General features: G+C 39.9%; 1 protein-coding gene across 2 annotated transcripts in view; it reads left to right on the forward strand.

Moving 5' to 3' along the window:
• Window positions 1–17,679, forward strand: part of fbxw7 (F-box and WD repeat domain containing 7) — a 79,676-nt gene that overhangs the window by 54,005 nt on the left and 7,992 nt on the right. For both annotated transcript variants that reach the window (XM_086082884.1, XM_086082885.1), the window contains 7 exons: window positions 4,528–4,610; window positions 6,953–7,094; window positions 10,650–10,784; window positions 12,289–12,412; window positions 12,513–12,649; window positions 13,340–13,453; window positions 16,563–16,744. In XM_086082884.1, the coding sequence (XP_085939010.1) occupies window positions 4,528–4,610; window positions 6,953–7,094; window positions 10,650–10,784; window positions 12,289–12,412; window positions 12,513–12,649; window positions 13,340–13,453; window positions 16,563–16,744 (917 nt within the window). The remainder of the gene's footprint in view (window positions 1–4,527; window positions 4,611–6,952; window positions 7,095–10,649; window positions 10,785–12,288; window positions 12,413–12,512; window positions 12,650–13,339; window positions 13,454–16,562; window positions 16,745–17,679) is intronic.

Below are 17,679 nucleotides of genomic sequence, written 5' to 3' on the forward strand. Positions count from 1 at the left end.
AACTGAACGACATTGGTTCGCTTTGCAGCAGGGTTTGTCTCGCGTGCATGTGATCTGTTGCCTGTCGGAGTCTCTCACTGACAGTACTTCTCACCACTCCCATGACATTAAACATTTGCCCCTGGCTCGGACCTGGGATAATGGGTCACTGTGTCAGCTTGTGTGAAGTGTAGAGTATCCTCCACGTCAGGATATCTGCTGGGTGGAAGCCATCAAAAGTGAATATATGAAGGAGCGTTTGGGCCGATGCATGTCATATGCACACGTGGGTTGTGATTGGAATATTGATTGCCATTTTTGGCAGATACTTTCAGAATTATTCTAGTGTTACCTTTACGGTTAGGCCTAACTGTAACCTGTTACACTTGGCATACAAATTAAATTTGTTGCCTGACCACACTTGTAACTCAAATCTGTTGTATTTTCTATTGAAATGAATGGAAAGGTCATTAATCTATTTTATCACTCAAAAGACATCAATACATATTTCTAGCATGGTTTTCAATTAAAAGAGAAAAGCCCCCAAAATGGAATGTGAAGAATTCTCTTTTTTTTTGTGCTTTTTTTTTTTTTTCTTGGAATAAATGGACATTGTGCCACTCCCTCTGATGCGCAAACCACCATGAGACGGTATCATACATACGTTACATACATTTAAATACATGCACGTTTGATGATGAAATATAAAAAAAAGTTGCAATCAAGATGAAATCATAAGTCATTTTTGCGAAGCATAAAGATTACATGCTTCTATGTTTTTTTTCTTTCTATAATTAGTGATGATCCATTTATCTTCCAATACCACTTAGTAAAGGTTTATAATTGCTGCCTTATCAATGCTAGTTTTGTTAATCCGTCTACAGATTGATGTCATGTGTTAGCATTAAGATAGCACGCTTTGGTCAGTGTCGTCATCACACAACTTGTAATTCTCCTTGTTTTAAGTTTAATTTCAAGTTAACTTCAACAATGAGTGGCAATAATCAGCTGATGTAAGCACACTTTGCCTCTTTTTGGAAGAAGAAATGTTGACTAGCTGGTAAACTGCACTCTGCTAAGGGATGAAAGATTAGACACTACGGTAAAAAATAAATAAATAAAAGGCACAACAAAGTTAAAAAAAAAAAATCCCCAAGACTCGAAAAACTCGTCAAGGGGTACCATTGTGTATTTTTAATGGAAGAGAAAAACTGCAAGATGCAAAGCTGTTGGCCATTTGAAACGCTGCAGGATTTTGCCGGTCTGTCCAAACGTATCAAAAATACTTTCCCTTGCGTCCATCTGTCATGCCGGATGTGGTGGAAAGAGGGCTGCGGAAGCACTTATTATCCACATCCCCTTCTTGTGCTCTTCTTCACACACAAGAAGAGGCCTGTTACATGCTTCCTCTTTTTTTTTCCTCTCCACACCTTAATTTTCTCTGATGTTCCCATGCACACGCGCATAAACACACATTTCGCAAAGTGTGCATACATCACACGCCCTGGCTCTCTCTTGGCTACTAAACTGCTATTGCAATGAGGTCACCACTCTGTGGTTGGCTTAAGTAACCTCTAAACCCTACACACAAACTCGATCTACACGGTTTCTGACTGCTTTCACTCCCATATTTGGATTCCCCTGGTCTATTTTCTGCCCTTGCTTAAACCAAAATGCGTCACAACAAACCCGTTGATTGTGCGCTTTCTCTTATTGTTGGTTACAAGAATGTAAACAGAATGGAGGTTAGCTGTCCACAAAAGTGAGTGATACAGCTAAAAAAAATATTTTACTGTCAACAGCTTTCCGAGATCAACAATCCAGCAATATGGCAAATCTGATTTTTCGAGTTTATGCTTTATGTTAGCTATACACATGCAGTACCAATAGAAACCCACAATGTTTAAATCATGAGAAACACTAAAAAGTGCTCGTCAAATGCTCTCATTGTAATACCAATGGGAGAACCCTCACCATGGGCACGCCTTGAGGTGTTAAAGTACGAGGACGTTCACATTTTCGACATTCTTAATCCTTCCTCCGCCGTCGCCATGTTTGTTGTCAAAAGGTTACGCTGAATGAATAACGTGCGGCTTTAGAGGCTCTCTCAAAGTGCCGTTTCGCATGCTAACGGTAGGAGGAAATCATCAATTGTGCTTTAGATCACAGTCTTAATGTCCTGAGGGGGGTTCGGGTGGCGGCGGCGGCGACGCATTAGCGTGCTAGTCATGTACACGTGCTTCTCCTCCCATCAGTCGCTTTTAGCGCATTGATTCTGTAGTCTGTTTTCGATACAGAACAGAACAGGCGCAGTCACTGATAGCCAGCATTCCTGGTTATATTTTAAGGGTTTGGGTTCTAATTAAAACCCCAAACACCCCCCTTGGGACAGTGGCGGGGGGGCGGTTTGGAGAGAAAAAACACTGAAACTGGCCAAATTATAGAGACTGACAAAATAAATGACCGATCTGGAGGAGAGACGTGTTATCAAGCCTGTGCAGATCCAGACAGCACGGCATCGAATATGCAGCTTTTCTCTCTAGTTATCACACAAACGGCAGAAAAGGCAACATGGGACAATGCTGTTTTAATTCACAGTAGCACACCTCAAATATTTTAATCACAGGCAAATTTAGGGTGTTTTAGATATTCCTTGATGTCAACATGGAGCAAAACTGCGATCTCTTGCTTCAGTTGTGATCGTGTTATGAGTTAACAATTATTTGTATGCATCAAATATAGGTGGAAAATAACGAGTTGAACCAGACTTTCTCAAACTTTTTTCGTCCTGTGACCCTTACTACAAATAAATGTATCCACATTCCCCATCATAATTCCAACACTTATCATAACTATCATGTGAACCCCTAAATTTCAAAGGAATGAAAATTTACCAAGAATAAAAATATTTTTAAAAAACACGAGATTTTTTTTTCGCACAATGGAAAGTTCTAACTCAAACAACACTCCTATGTAATTAATTTGACAACTTCATTATTTTTCTGTACAATTAATACTGTTAAAACCGTTTTTTCGACCTGCTGTCGACTAAAGATGACATCACCTGCGCTGAGGAAGAAGATAACGACCAATCACAGCTCACTTGTTTTCTGGGTTTAGTCAGCAAACTGAGCCATGATTGGTCGTTGCCTACTTCCTCAGCACAGGTGATGGCATCTTCAGTTGACAGAAAGTGGAAAAAAAATGTTTTTATGGGTGTTAATTATACATGAAAATAAAGTTATCAAATTAATTGTGGACAAAATATTAACTTTTTACTGCTGAAAATGGCTAAATGAGTCAAGTATCACTTTAAATCCGTCAACAAAATTTGTTTTTACTCCGCTGTATGCAGCGAGGTCAGCGTTGCAGATGAAAATCTATTCGTAATAAAATACCCTTTGTTCTCAAAATATTCAGGGATGTCATGTTTATGACATGTCACAATCATCCCAAAGCTTTGGGTAGTAATGATCAATTGCTTCAAGACATGTTTTTTTTTTTTGGGGCGACACATATAAATGATATTTCTTTAAATAAAAGAATCCTAATCTAATAATGTTCTAAACATCTGCACAATAAGTGGAAGATGTAAATACAATAAAAAAAAATATCAACCTGAAAGTGAGGGCCACACACATCTTGTCAAACAAGCAACATGTTGAATTAATTGAGGAACGAGGCCATCCGTGCACCTTGTATACATCATTTGGAGCAGTGTGCACATTTGAGGGAGTGTTGATGAGAGGGTGATCACTTGCATGTGTGGCAGAAACGGAACAGATCGTCTTAAAACACAAGCGTCTTTGTTTGCTCAATTATGGGGAAATGAGAATATAATCAACTGGAGACAGCACGATGGAGTAGTGGCTAGCGCGTCTGCCTCACAGTCGAGAGGTTTCTGGGTTGAAATCCCCGTTTTCTCATGCTCCAATAGATTTTCTCCAGGCTTCTTTCCCATTCTAAAAACATTGTTAGGTTCATCAAAGACTGTGTGAATGTGAGTTGAAATGATTGGTTGTCGGTTTTGGGCCCAGTGATTGACTTGCCGACCAGCCCGGCCGGGGTGTACTCAGCTTCTCTTGACAAAGGTCACCTGGGGTTGACTACATGCAGATTTCTCCAACTATTCTAAAGGAAATTGTTTTTAAATGAATACCTTAATGGCAAGATTTTTATGCTGCTCTTGCATTGGATCTCATTAGCTTTGTATACAGCGCATTGGTTAATATATTGATCCTCTGTTCTTTGGCTCCCCATTAGCATGAATTTGACGCTAGCAGATTTTTAATATTCCGAGTTGCAGACACAATGCTAACAACGTCTGAGGCAATTCTGCACCGCGCTCGGCAAAAAAGGGGGTGAAAAAACTACACGACCTGCTTTTTACGCGCCTTTAGAACTTTGCTTTGTTGGAGTTGAAAGCAAAAGTATTCAAATAAAATTGGCCCCCCCATTTTATTGTTTTCACTGTTATCCTCCACCACAAAGGCTTAATTCATATTAGTGAGTCTAACGGTATCCTTCTCTCTTGTTTTTCCTCCTTAGATGAAGAGAAAGTTGGACCATGGCCCCGAGGTCCGATCTTTCCCTTCAGGAAAAAAGCCCTGCAAAGGTCCCGAGTACCCAAGGTGAGCTTCATCCACACACTCAAAAATAAGTCAAGACTACTGCAAGGCATTTTGATGCCAGTCAGGCTAGTGTTTCGTGTGGAAGCACTTTTATGCATTGCAGAAAAAGCTAAAGAAAGAAAATAGTCATTTAACAAAGGTCTTGTTTCGAATAAGTTTTGTTAAAAAAAATAAAAAGCTTAATAAAAAGCAAAACCTGGCACTTAGTCTTTTGACGTCACTACAAAATACCATTAGTAGTACATGGGCTTCCCGCTTTTGGTACGCAAAAAAATCAATGACCAAGTAAAATAAAATGTTCATTAAATGCTAGGGTTTAGGCAAATACGTTTTACAATTAAAAAAAAATAAAAAAAAGCAGAGGGCAGAAAATATATCATTTGAAGCTAATTGGGCTCCGGTCTTATTTAGAATAAGTGTTAAAAAATAGCCAACCCAAAAAGAAGTCATATGACGTTAAGTGAAAATCTTGTAATAAGTGTTGCCAAAAGTGCCAAAGACAGAAAAGTCATTTGTTGGTATCTGGGCTAAGATCCTCAAGTACCCAAGGTGTGAGCTCTTATCCACTTCATCCCAAAGTGTCACTGTCACATGCCTTTCACGCCATCCAGCATCAAAAGAAATGAAATATTTAAACAGGCGCTGGTATTTGCCGCAAAGCGTATTAAAGGCCGTGAAAGGAAAGCGAATCCGAGATGTTCAAACGGAATGACGCTTTCCCGCCAGCCATCCCTGATGTTTCCCCATGAATACTTGATGCGCATGTTGCCCCATTAAAAATACACAAACACACACACAACAGGCACTTAAGTGTAAATGTGGCCGTGTAACCAGCAGTGTATCAGCATCCTGGCCCATTAAATATGAATCAATAATGAAATAGACCCTGGGCTTCCCCCCTCTGCTGCACTCTGTTGCCAGCACGCGGGGGATTTCTTCTCTCAATGCTCTCAGAGCAGCGTGAGCAAAAGACAGTACCAAAGGACATCAAACACAAATATATGGGGTCGATAGTACATTCATGTAACATGTAGATGAGCTTGTTTCTACTTCTGCACTGATAAATATTTAAAAAGTTGTAAATCGTTTTTTTTAAAACGGCACACCTTAACTAATAATTTATTTTCGCCAATAGCGCGACAGCGAATTCATTCCAGCTTCAAAATGGCTGCGGTAGAGAAATTATATACAGGGTTCGCCATGAAGGCTTTTTCAGTGTTGCGCCTGTTTGTGGTGTTCCAGCCAGAACCGGAACTGGGCTGGATTTAAAAAGAATACTTAATGAAATTCATAATGGATGAAGTAGAGAGAAGGCTGTAGTCTTAGTGGTCGAAATGCACGCAAGTACAGCGGCGTCAGTGGGTGATCAAGTCAACCGCAAAAATAAATAAAAAAATCCATTCCCCAGTATATAGATAGTCTTTTATATCTTTTAGCGGCACAGGAATTGTTGTACGTTTTTTTTCTCGTTATTTGGTATACAAGCGTAAAATTACGTTGACCACATTTAGTAGTAAAACATTTATAAATAAATAACACCATCTTTGTAACTAATACTGTTGAACATGGCCAGTTTTGAGATTTCAAAGGAAGACAAAAAAATCTATCCTTTGGTGAAGTTTTTGTTTAAAAAAAAATCATATAGCTGTACTGCAAATTAAAGTAGCACAATTACATGCTTTACCAACAGTCTGTCCAATTGCACAATCTAGTTGTTCAACCTGACGACAACACAGCAAATATTTTGAAAACCAGATGGTGGGTCCAGAGTTTGTGTTTGCTCTTTTTGTGTGATATCTCATTATTTTTTTTTATTTTTTTTTATTACACTGGTCAAAAAACGCCTTCAAATTTGAATAAAACAGTATAACTTTATAATCTCTCCTCAGTCGTTGCGTTTTGACTGCTAATTGGGAAATCCCTTCTCCAATTGGCTGACAAGTTTCTGTGGAAAAAAAAAAAAAGACCCTTGACGCTGCTGTGATGAGCGCACCATCTATTTGGATAAATGTTAGAAAAGCCCAAGAAGCTAGCACACAAAATGAATCATTCTGACACTTGCATTGTTGTGAATACAATAAAGGTGAACATTATTGTCTTGCATTGCATCCCATTCTGGGGTCCGTAACGTGCATTATGTCCCCATTTTTAGTGCCATTTCAAATCATACGGAGCTAACTCAGGATATCTGGAATATCCCAATAACAATGAAATAATGAAACCTATTTGCATTGTTTTTAGCCTTCTAGATGCAAATGCCGCTGGTGACTTTTTCCGGAATAATTGCCCTCATGAATATTGTATATTACGATTTTCCCATCAAGCATTTTTTATCGTTTCAGCCCAACGGGAATCGTGCCGTGCCCGGCCACGCCCACCACGTTTGGCCACATCCGGGCAGCCAACGGTCAGGGCCAGCAGAGGCGGCGTCTCACGTCCATCCAACCACCCACGGGGCTCCAGGAATGGCTCCGGACGTTTCAGGTACTTTTCATGGCTCAACTTGAAGTCGTTTGTGCCATTCTGTTCATTCGGCTGCACATTATTCGGACACGTGCTTGGTTACAATAGAACCACAACTGAATTTTTTTTTAATTCCACTAAATCGTCCAAAAGAAATGTTCTGTCAACGTGGCTAACACGGCAGTGGCGGTTAAAATTTGCTGCCTCCAAGTTTTATATGCAGGAAAAACCCTGCATAGGGCAATAATCAATCCGTGTTCGCTCTTGCTCTTGCACGATAATTGTTGTCGTTCCAGCCCTGCCTGCACATCACTGGAAGGCAGTGTAGCGTGGAATTGGAATTAGCCCGAGCTGTCGGGGGGGCTAAAAGCAGATGAAGGGGACGGCATGTTGTCGGTGTTAAAAAGTTGAACGGATGCTATCTAATGTCGGGTGTACGGATACGGCGGAATTATTTTTTGAGCCTGTTAACAGGCACGAGGATAAGATGCTAATCCGTGGATAATTAAGGCAGTCTGTTTGCAGGTTTTGCTCTGTGAGAGGCAGATCTTACAATTAACACTGATGCACAAAGTTGTTTTTCAACTTAATGCCTTTAAAAAAAAAAAGTTTTACCCTGGATGTAATATGTTGGCATGTACAGGGAGCTGGTAAGAGAATTTAAACACAACAGACACTTTTAGGCTTTGAAACACTTCTATTAAGTTAAAGTCAAAATTTAATATTTTCTTTTCAATGTCACTATTCTGATTTTCCCCTCCATTTTTTTTTTCTTCCAGTGACTGCCTTTTTTAATAGTCCATTAATTTCACCTAAAGGTGCAAATAGTCGACAATCAATTATCAAATGAATCACTCATGTTCATAATCGAGGAATCATTATTCAAATGCTTAGTCAATAGCGCTTCTGCTAGTTGCAGCCAATGATCGAAAAGATCCAAACAGTCGGTTAACTGATTGTCGTGCCCATCCCTATTTATAACGGGGCTTTGTGATAACTACTTGGAAGAATTGGATGGTTTTAATTGACTCCTTTGGAAATAAGACGTCACCGCAAACATGTTCATGTCTGAGTGGTGACAGATGAGACTTGAAGCTGCTCATTATGGCTGACTCGCAGGGACACCTGTGTGTGTGTGTGGGGGTGTGTGTGTGGGGGGGTGTGCACGCGTTTTATTTTTCCAAGACAAGTCCTCGGGCCAGTTTACCATCTTTTCAAACTGACAGCTTCTTGATTGTAGAGGCAGCTCAAAGCCAAACGTACATTCCCCAGTCTCGTCTCGGCCTGTCGCGAGAGAAAACGACAATGTGATACATGTGGAATGGTGTAGACCCCTGCCAAGGCAAACGTCTGGTTGTATAAGTACGTTGCGGCAGGCAGGTTTTTTTTTTTGCATTCTGCAGTGTCCATGTCAACCAGAATGACAATGAAATGACGTGTGTTGAATCACGGTGTAATATAAGCATTCTAACAATAGGCAATTTCTGCAAGAAGTGCACTGACAATAACGGGACAGCAGATGCGAAAGACTAACCTTAATTTGTGTTGGCTCCCGGCACAACATCAAATCATCAAATCACGACTAATTTAATGAAACAGCAAAATGCATGGTGATGTATAGGTTGGATGGCTTGAAGGGACTTTTTTATTTTTTTTAATGGATCGTGGGAAACGGTTCCATTTGAACTCAAATTAGGAAAAAAGACAACATGAATTCCTCTGAAAAATAAACTGTTGTGCCGTATTTATTTATCTGACCAAATTGTGTCAAGGCAGCATTTGACTGGAACGAGGCAACAGACCGTGATGAAAAGCTTTTACTGCGATGAATGAAATCTTTAAACACTACATAAGACGAACTTGATAACATGAACCACAACATCATGAGAACTAAAAATACAACATCGGGGAAGTAGGGATGAACGAGTTTGAAAATATTATTAAATGCCATTTGATTAATTGTTCAGCACTCTCGGGCAATATTTCCAGAAGTTGCCATAGTAACTAAAACAGAAAATCCTCTATGCACATCTTGAACCTGATAACTTTACTGCTACTAGTATTTTGTGTCCAAAAGCTCCACTCCCCTCTATTTGTGGTGCATTTGTGACCATTTTATCCACAGCCTACTTGAAAACGACTCCTAAATAACAGCTCGGCTCAAGTCCAGACGCTTTGGTTAGGGGAGTTCCTAAAAATGCTAAAAAGCTCCATAAATAACCCAAGGACGGCCTGTGTGACATAAGAGTGTTTTGCTGGATGACGGTAGTGGAGGAGGGGAACTGTGGCGAGAACAAGCGTTTTGATCAGCTAATGCGGGAGGCTGAGGAAACACTCAAAGGGAAAACACTCAACATCATACACCAGGGAGGGAATTCTGCAAGCCACAGACATCATCGCAACGCTTGTTGGGGATGAGGCTTACGAGGATGTCGTGCTGGAAATGTAGGCTTGGAACGCATTTTGACCAAGCAAAGTGCACACAGGGAGAACAGCACAATGGAAAACATTTAATGCAAGTGGTGAAGATTTTACTAACATAGAATGAGCAAACATACCAAATGAAAATCAGTGGTGGTCCAATCGCCTCAGGATTTGTTTCATTTTTTTCCCCACTCTTGAGAAAAACATCCCCAACCGCAAAATTTAAAAATGTTACATAAAATACCAAAATATAGAGCCCTTAACTAATATTTCTGTATTCCATGTAATAAATATATTAAAAATCTTAGATATCAATAGAAAATCAAATTGGGGGGTGGGGGGAGGCGGGGTCGATATGATCAGAAAAATGAAATATTGGATTAAAATGCAATATTCTTTGCAAAACTTTATAAGTAACATATTTTTAAAATAAATGCAAAATGTGCTCCAATGTAAAATAAAGAAAAAGTGGTACAATAAAGTACCAAAATAACTATTGCGGCAAACAAACATATTTTGAAAACAATATAAAATATGAGAAAAATACAAAAAGATATGACAAATTGTTATACCATCTTAAAAATTCTGACTGAAATGCTAATTATTTTTAAACAAACTAAAAACTAAACTAAAAAAAACACCCTAAATGTGACACAAATATTAGAAGATGTAGAATTGAATATTTACCAAAGATAAAATGAAAGACACAACTACAGTTTAAGGACATTTTATGACCAAATTATTTTTCTAGAAATAGGGAAATATTTGGTTAAATATTTCAGTATAAAAGTTTTAATAAAATGGAGAACAAATGTATCACAACAAAATATTATCAAATAATTCCAAACGGTAATAAATATAGCAATTGGTCAGGAAAAACATTTGAACAAATACTATACAAAAAATCTGATCATATTAAATAGGAATACAATGAGGAAAATTTTTCAAGAGATTAAGCGAAAGCAACTGAAACAGTTCCAAAGTCACAAATTTTAAAAACTTAAAACTCAAACCTTTCCCTGCACTGTTTTTTTTTTTTTAATAGCAGATCAAAACAGCATAATTGCTTTAAAACCGTTTCCATGGCGACCATTTCCAAGCTGCTTTTCAATGCGGGAATGAGTATGTGATTTATTTATTTTTTAATTGCAGAGCTGGACTGGCCCTGAGAAGCTGCTGGCGCTGGACGAGTTGATTGACATCTGCGAGCCTACACAGGTGAAGCATATGATGCAGGTCATCGAGCCGCAGTTTCAGCGCGACTTCATCTCCCTGTTGCCCAAAGAGGTGAGAAGAAAATAGTCCCTCCATTTCAATCCAACACCTTTCTTTCCCCCCTGCCACACACACGCACACACATGCACACATGCACACACATACATGCACACACTTCCTCTTTGTCAGACGTCAAGTTCTTGAATGGAAACACCTGACATGTCGCTAGCACTAATCCGACCGCAGGGCTGCCTTGCGTCATTCACGGTGACTCAAATAGGACTAGAAATGCGTGTTAAACAGCGGAATCCATTGTACATTTGATTACCTGATCAAGGATGTATAAAGCCCACTTAATGCTGAGTTCAGTCCGATGTGGTGGGCTTTTTTCTTGTTTTCTTTGTAAAAGGTTGCAAAATATAGGGCTGCTTTTCAATCCCCCTTTATTGGGGTGCTAAAAAAAAAAGTACTTTTACAATTGGGATGTTAACACCACCACTATTCTGTATACTTAAAAAAAAGAAGACTTTTTCACCATCATATGAAAACAAAAAATCGATCCTTGTCACAATTTTTGAGTTTCTCTAGCTTTAAGATGAAACATTTGCAAATATGTGATACTAACATACAAAAACGTGAAGAAAATCTACATTAATTAACAATGGGATTTGTCATTTATTGGGGGGGAAATACAAATCAGAAAAATATGAGACAAAACATAATGGGGGAAATATTAGAGAGAAAATAGTCTTACACAACAAACAAATATTAGATGTAAAATATGAATATTAGAAAACAAACATTTTGGCAAAAAAATACACTAATATTAGAGATATCAGAAGAGAAAATAAAAAAAATTGGGAAATCGTTATTAGACAATAATACAAAAATATTATATTATTTTTCAACCTATTACCCAAAAATACTATATTTTAAATATAATTTTAGAAAAGGGGAGAAAAATGATAAATACAAAAATAGTATTAGTTATAAAATACTAAAATATTATGAAAGAAAATGCAAAAAAATCAATTTTATTTGCTAAATTATTTGACAAATATTTGAGAATTATAGGAAATTATGAAGCATAAGATTGTTTGACAAAACTTTTGAAAATATATTAGATAAAAAATACACCAATATTCTAAAAAAAAAAATACCTGCATTTTGAATGAAAAGTAAAAATATTACAGGTGATGAAAAACAAATATAGTTCATTAAAATGCAATGGAGAAAATACTAAACTCTTTTTCACTATTTTTTGGGCTGCCTTAAGCACTTTCGTAATAACATGAACATGTGTCTTCGTATTGTACTTGAAAGTGATGCTTGCAAATTTAGTCTCGGGATCTGTTGACCACATGCTGAATTTGTCACGCGATGGTTAGCACTGGTCTCCATATTGTCATTGAAATCCTGCTATAAAGCTATTACACTTTTCACTCTATCGGACTGATGAAGCAGACGCCAAACAATTCAGTCAATGCCATCATCCTTTGTACAGCACATTCTTGGCTTTAGGAGCTTTTTGTTCCTCGATTGTGCCTTTCTCACGTCTCCTCCTCCATTCCCGCAGCTGGCATTGTATGTACTGTCGTTCCTGGAGCCCAAGGACCTCCTCCAAGCCGCTCAGACGTGTCGCTACTGGCGCATTCTGGCAGAGGACAACTTGCTGTGGAGAGAGAAATGCCGGGAAGAAGGTACGTGCTTAATCCTCTGCAGCAACATGTCGCTTTGAAGTCTAACACAATGACCTTGAAAAAGTCAACTCATCCTTCCCTCTCACTACTCCACCACCAGGCATCGATGAGCCTTTACCTCTCAAGAAGAGGAAAATCGTCAAGCCCGGCTTCACTCACAGCCCCTGGAAGAGTGCCTACATCAGGCAGCACAGAATAGACACTAACTGGAGGAGAGGGGACCTCAAATCACCCAAGGTAGCGTTTTCCTTTAAATTGGTATGGTTAAATCTTTTACAAAAAGAATGGACCTCAAGCTGGATAAACTCCACTATGTGTGGCTACCTCTGGCTGCACAGAATATATCAACTTCAAATCACAGAAATAGCATAACCCTAAACTCTATAAATTCTAAAAGAAAATGAACGGACCTGAATTATTATTGCCTACATTCATTTTTGATTTACTTTCCGATTGGCAAGTTTGTTTTATAGAAAAAGGAATGGCCCTTGAACATTTCCCTGATGAACTCCGCTGGTGACCTGAAATGGCAGGCGATAGATAGCATTTTGTAATATTAAATCTTACAGAAACGTAATGGCCCTCAAACACTTCCCTGATGAGCTCCACTGGGGGCGAAACTAGCTGGAGAGGAGGGGACTTCAGTTCCTCCATTTACTTCCAATTTTTGAGATTTAAATTAATTAATAATAATAATATTCCCTGACATGTCTTAAGCACATCTTAGACGCTAACTGGTGTAAAGGGGACCTCAAATGCTTACACTGGGCTGGTCGCGCAGTACCCGCGACTCACCTGTTTTCTTCAAAGATGACAGGTGACCAGTCACAGCATGCAGTTGCTGCCTACTACACCTGCGGCACTTACTGACATTTTACGCTGGTTCTTTGATGTTAAAAAGCGATCGGTCTCTCGCTCTCCACTCAGGTGCTGAAAGGTCACGACGACCACGTGATCACCTGCCTCCAATTCTGCGGCAACCGCATCGTCAGCGGCTCTGACGACAACACGCTCAAAGTCTGGTCGGCTATCACGGGAAAGGTAAGAACTTCAGAACAACTGGCAGATAAGAATAGCAAAATAGTTAAGTCTGCAAATTCTGCCTTCCATTTTTTTTTTACATAAAATGGTTGTTACTCCTCTGTTTGAAAGAAAAAAGTGCAGCGGTCACAGACATGACTTGAATCTGATAAAAGAACCAAATTAAAAAAAAATTTTTTATTGAAGATGTTTTTATAGCTGTTACCTTTTAACATGCTTGTCTATAATCTCCTTTGCTTCCTCTGGTCTATGTTTAAGTGGGGTACACGCCTTGTCACTTATCCCTTTAAATAGGCAGACTACCCGGTAATTACAAGTTTGAAAACACCTGTGGTGCTAATTAGAAGACACACTTCAGTCCCTATGGTCAAATTGTTTGCCATCTTTTAAGTATCATTTTTGTCCGGGCCTATTTCATGAGTTTATTTTTTTAAATAATTCTGTTGAACAACAATTCAAAAGCAATGTCTTATTTTCAAAGGTTAATTTTCAGTACATTTTCATGGATTACTTTTGTCAGATTCAAGTTATTTCTGTGCCCACTATGGCGTTTTCTTTGTTTAATTGAGCCATAATGTCGATTACAGGCTGGGACCGGTCGCCACTCAATCACATTGTGAATGGGGCATTGATTTATTGATTGATTGAACTTTCACATATTTAATGTAACTCTTACTCTCGCTCGGGGTGCGCCTATTCCTGCTGACAGTGGAGACTGGTCATTAGTCAATCATAGAGTGATTTTTGAGTGAACGTGGAATCTTCCCACGCCAACAGCATCCAAGTCAGATATTTGAAGCACTACATTTCCACTTTATTATATGTAAATATCCCAGCTGACGTTCGGTGAAAGGGGAACTACGCCCTGAATTGGTTGCCAGTCAGTCACGGGACGCTTGTGACGGACGGTGGCATTGAATAGGAACTGATCCCACGCCAGATGCACAGTCGGCTATCCGAACGACAACACTTTGAATGACTTTCAGGCTCATTTGATTGGGAAACCATGATGTGTTGGGCCAATCTGTCGCCCCAGTTCTGTAGTGGTGGGATGTAGTAATGCACATCCCCATAATGGATGCCAATACAGGCTTCATTTCACCAGAGCTCTATCTGATGATGTAGCACGTCCGCAAGCGGCGTTGGTATTCCAAGCTGTTGCTCGAGCGGCTCTCATGGTGCGGCATTGTGTGGCGCTAACAAAAGAAAAAGCAACTATGGAAAAGGAATGTGAGGAATTTGTTGTAAATCACTGCAGCGCCACTGTTGTTACAGAGCTTTAAATAACAATCCTCTGTTCTCTTTGTTATCGCGCGCTTACGCACGATTTCCTCGCGTGTTTATTGGCGAAATTAGATGTGGTTTCAGTGACGAGCTGTGAATTTCGCCACTGTTCGGCCGGCTTCAAGAGGAAAGAGAAAGAGAGGGAGTGGAATTAAACCCAGTCGACCATTTCGGCTCAAATTGCCTGTCCGTGCCGATAAAAGTGCAGTGTAAAAGATACATTAGGATTACCACCATCTGCATGTACCGCCTTCCACACGGTCAGCATTCCTTCCCAGTCTGTCACAAGGTTTTTAAGTGCTCAGTCACGCCATTTTACACACTTGAACCGATGTGTCGGGACATCTGGCCAGGCAAAATGAAAGAAAATTAGGGGTTATATTCACCCTGCTTCTACTCCTCTGGGAAGAACTTGTACGATATTTTTGTGGGGTGTCTATGAAGTCGTACAGAAAACGAATGGACCTTGAACACTTTCCTGCGGAACACCACTCAAGATCTGCTATGGAACGGCATGGAAGACCTGAAGAACGCTTACCTAAAACCGTATCTAAGCTTTGGGAAATTGAATTGCCCTCCAACACTGCCTTGAGGAACTCCACTTATAGTTTTTATGATCTTATAGAAAATGAATGATATTATAGACAATAAACTGCAAACATTTCTCTGTGAAATTTTGCTAGAAATTGACTCCAGCAAACATTTTATATTTTATCACCACAACGTTTTACCAAACCATATAATGTAATTTTAAAGAAGTCTCCTAGCACAGGTAGCAACACATACGCAGCATACAGCAATTACACAAGCATGTTCTCGCCGCTCTGCTTGATCAACGAATATTGCTGGAGCTTCTGTAGTCTGCTGGTTTGTATTCCCGATTGTGATGTTTCTGCTCCGCTACAAAAATAGGATGCATTTATTTTTACCTCAATCTATGCGACCTGGTACGAGGCCACGGACCGGTGGTTGGGGACCACTGATTTATACAGGGCCGATGGCACACATCCACGTGTGCACCGGAGGGTTTCTCCGCCTTCCCTTGCCAACATTACAGCTTGGATGATGCCAACAAGAAGAGAATATTTTAGCACCTTGGACACTTTTATTGCACATGTTGGACTCGTACCAGAGAATGCAAAACAATGGGCGTCTTCTCAGTACACCCAAACTGTCAAGTCAGTCCAAAAGAATGTGTAGACTGGAATGTTTTAGCCATGATTATTATTATTATTTTGTTCTCTAAACTTTATCCTCTTGCTGCATAAAAACTAAAAAAAAGGGTTACCCGGTAACTTTTCAATATTGTCACAATTATCCTATCTAGTAGCCATAAAAACTGCAAAAGGCAAAGCCATGAATGTAATTGTTAATATTCTCACTGAGCTGCAGTCTAACGGTATTTGCCCCTATGCGGCGCCGTCATGCACCGCAACGCTTTAATCAAAGGACAGACTTGGCACAGGTTGCGCTGCAATCTTGCTCCCGTTCCCTGCAGTAAATCCTCTCTGCCTGTGACAAAGCTGCTACGTTCCCATGTTTGTACGTACAGCAGCCTCTGCCCACGCACTTTTAATTGAATGCGTTGAAGATCCCGTAATAGAGGCACACAATGGAGACAAATCCAATTGATCAGAAGGATTTCCCGTAAGCATGCAAATCAATTGCTAATCTAGCGCGCCTAATGAGAACGAATTGAGGGCCTCGTCTTTATTGGACACTCGTCAAGCCATAGGGAACACACAAACGCGCCTTCTTGGTCAAAACATTCCAATGTAAAGTTGTGCGTTCCCTTTCCTGAAGAAACTTGACTTTTCTCCCACAGTGTCTAAGGACGTTGGTGGGCCACACGGGCGGCGTGTGGTCGTCGCAGATGCGCGACAACATCATCATCAGCGGCTCCACCGACCGCACGCTCAAGGTCTGGAATGCAGAGACGGGCGAATGTATCCACACCCTCTACGGGCATACCTCAACAGTGCGCTGCATGCATCTGCACGAGAAAAGGTGAGAGCGCTTGCCGTAAAACGATCGCCGCACTGTTGGCACTTCCGGGGTTGGGGTTAAGGACCAGAAATGGAAGTGCGGTGGGTGGGGTTAGGTTTTGTGTCTGGACCAGAAATATTGTTTGAGTTAGGTTTAGGGTTAGCGTGATGGACCGAATATATCATTGGGGTTTACGGTCTTGAATGAGAAATACGGCTTAGGTTGGTTTTGGCCTTTAGTTTAAGGTCCTGGATCAAAAATGTAGTTCGAGGTCTTGACCAGAAATGTAATTGTGCCTCGGGGTTTGATTAGGAGCCTGTACTAAAAGGGTTTGAGTTAGGGTTAGCAACTAGCGCCGTCTCAAAGTTAAAGCGTTAACTAATCATGTATTAACGCAGATTAATCACACTAGTAATTTTGACTGCAAATGATCATTTTAGCTCGTGTCAAGATCCGGTCCTCGAGGATAGTGTGCACGTTCTCGAGGTTTCTCTACTCCCAACACACCTGATTCAATGATCAGGATAATTATCAGGCTCCTGCGGAGCTTGATGATGAGCTTAAACATGAATCATTTGTGTTGAACGTGGGAAACCTCTTAAAAATGCAGGACTCAGGCCCCCGAGGACCGGACTTTGACACCACTGCTTTAGCTGACAGACGGATGGTAACATAGAAGGCAGCGCAGGTTGTGTTTGAGCAATGAACATAACTGCATGCATTAAAGTAAAGAATTTAATCAATGTGTATGTATGACATTCAGAATATTTGTGCGTGTCAAAATATTGGAGTCATTTAAAAAAAATTAAATTATGCTAATAACTGATTAGAAAAAGAGAGAGATGAGAGCGTGCAGTGGATCAAAAAATGTTGAAGTCCTCATAACATTAAATGTCGAAAGAATTAACACGTAAGAGGTGCAAACATTTTTATGAAAAGCCTTTTTAATTAATCAT

Source organism: Leptonotus elevatus, chromosome 8, assembly GCF_054856555.1.
Source record: "Leptonotus elevatus isolate MCC_2025b chromosome 8, RoL_Lele_1.0, whole genome shotgun sequence".
NCBI classification, from domain to species: domain Eukaryota; kingdom Metazoa; phylum Chordata; class Actinopteri; order Syngnathiformes; family Syngnathidae; genus Leptonotus; species Leptonotus elevatus.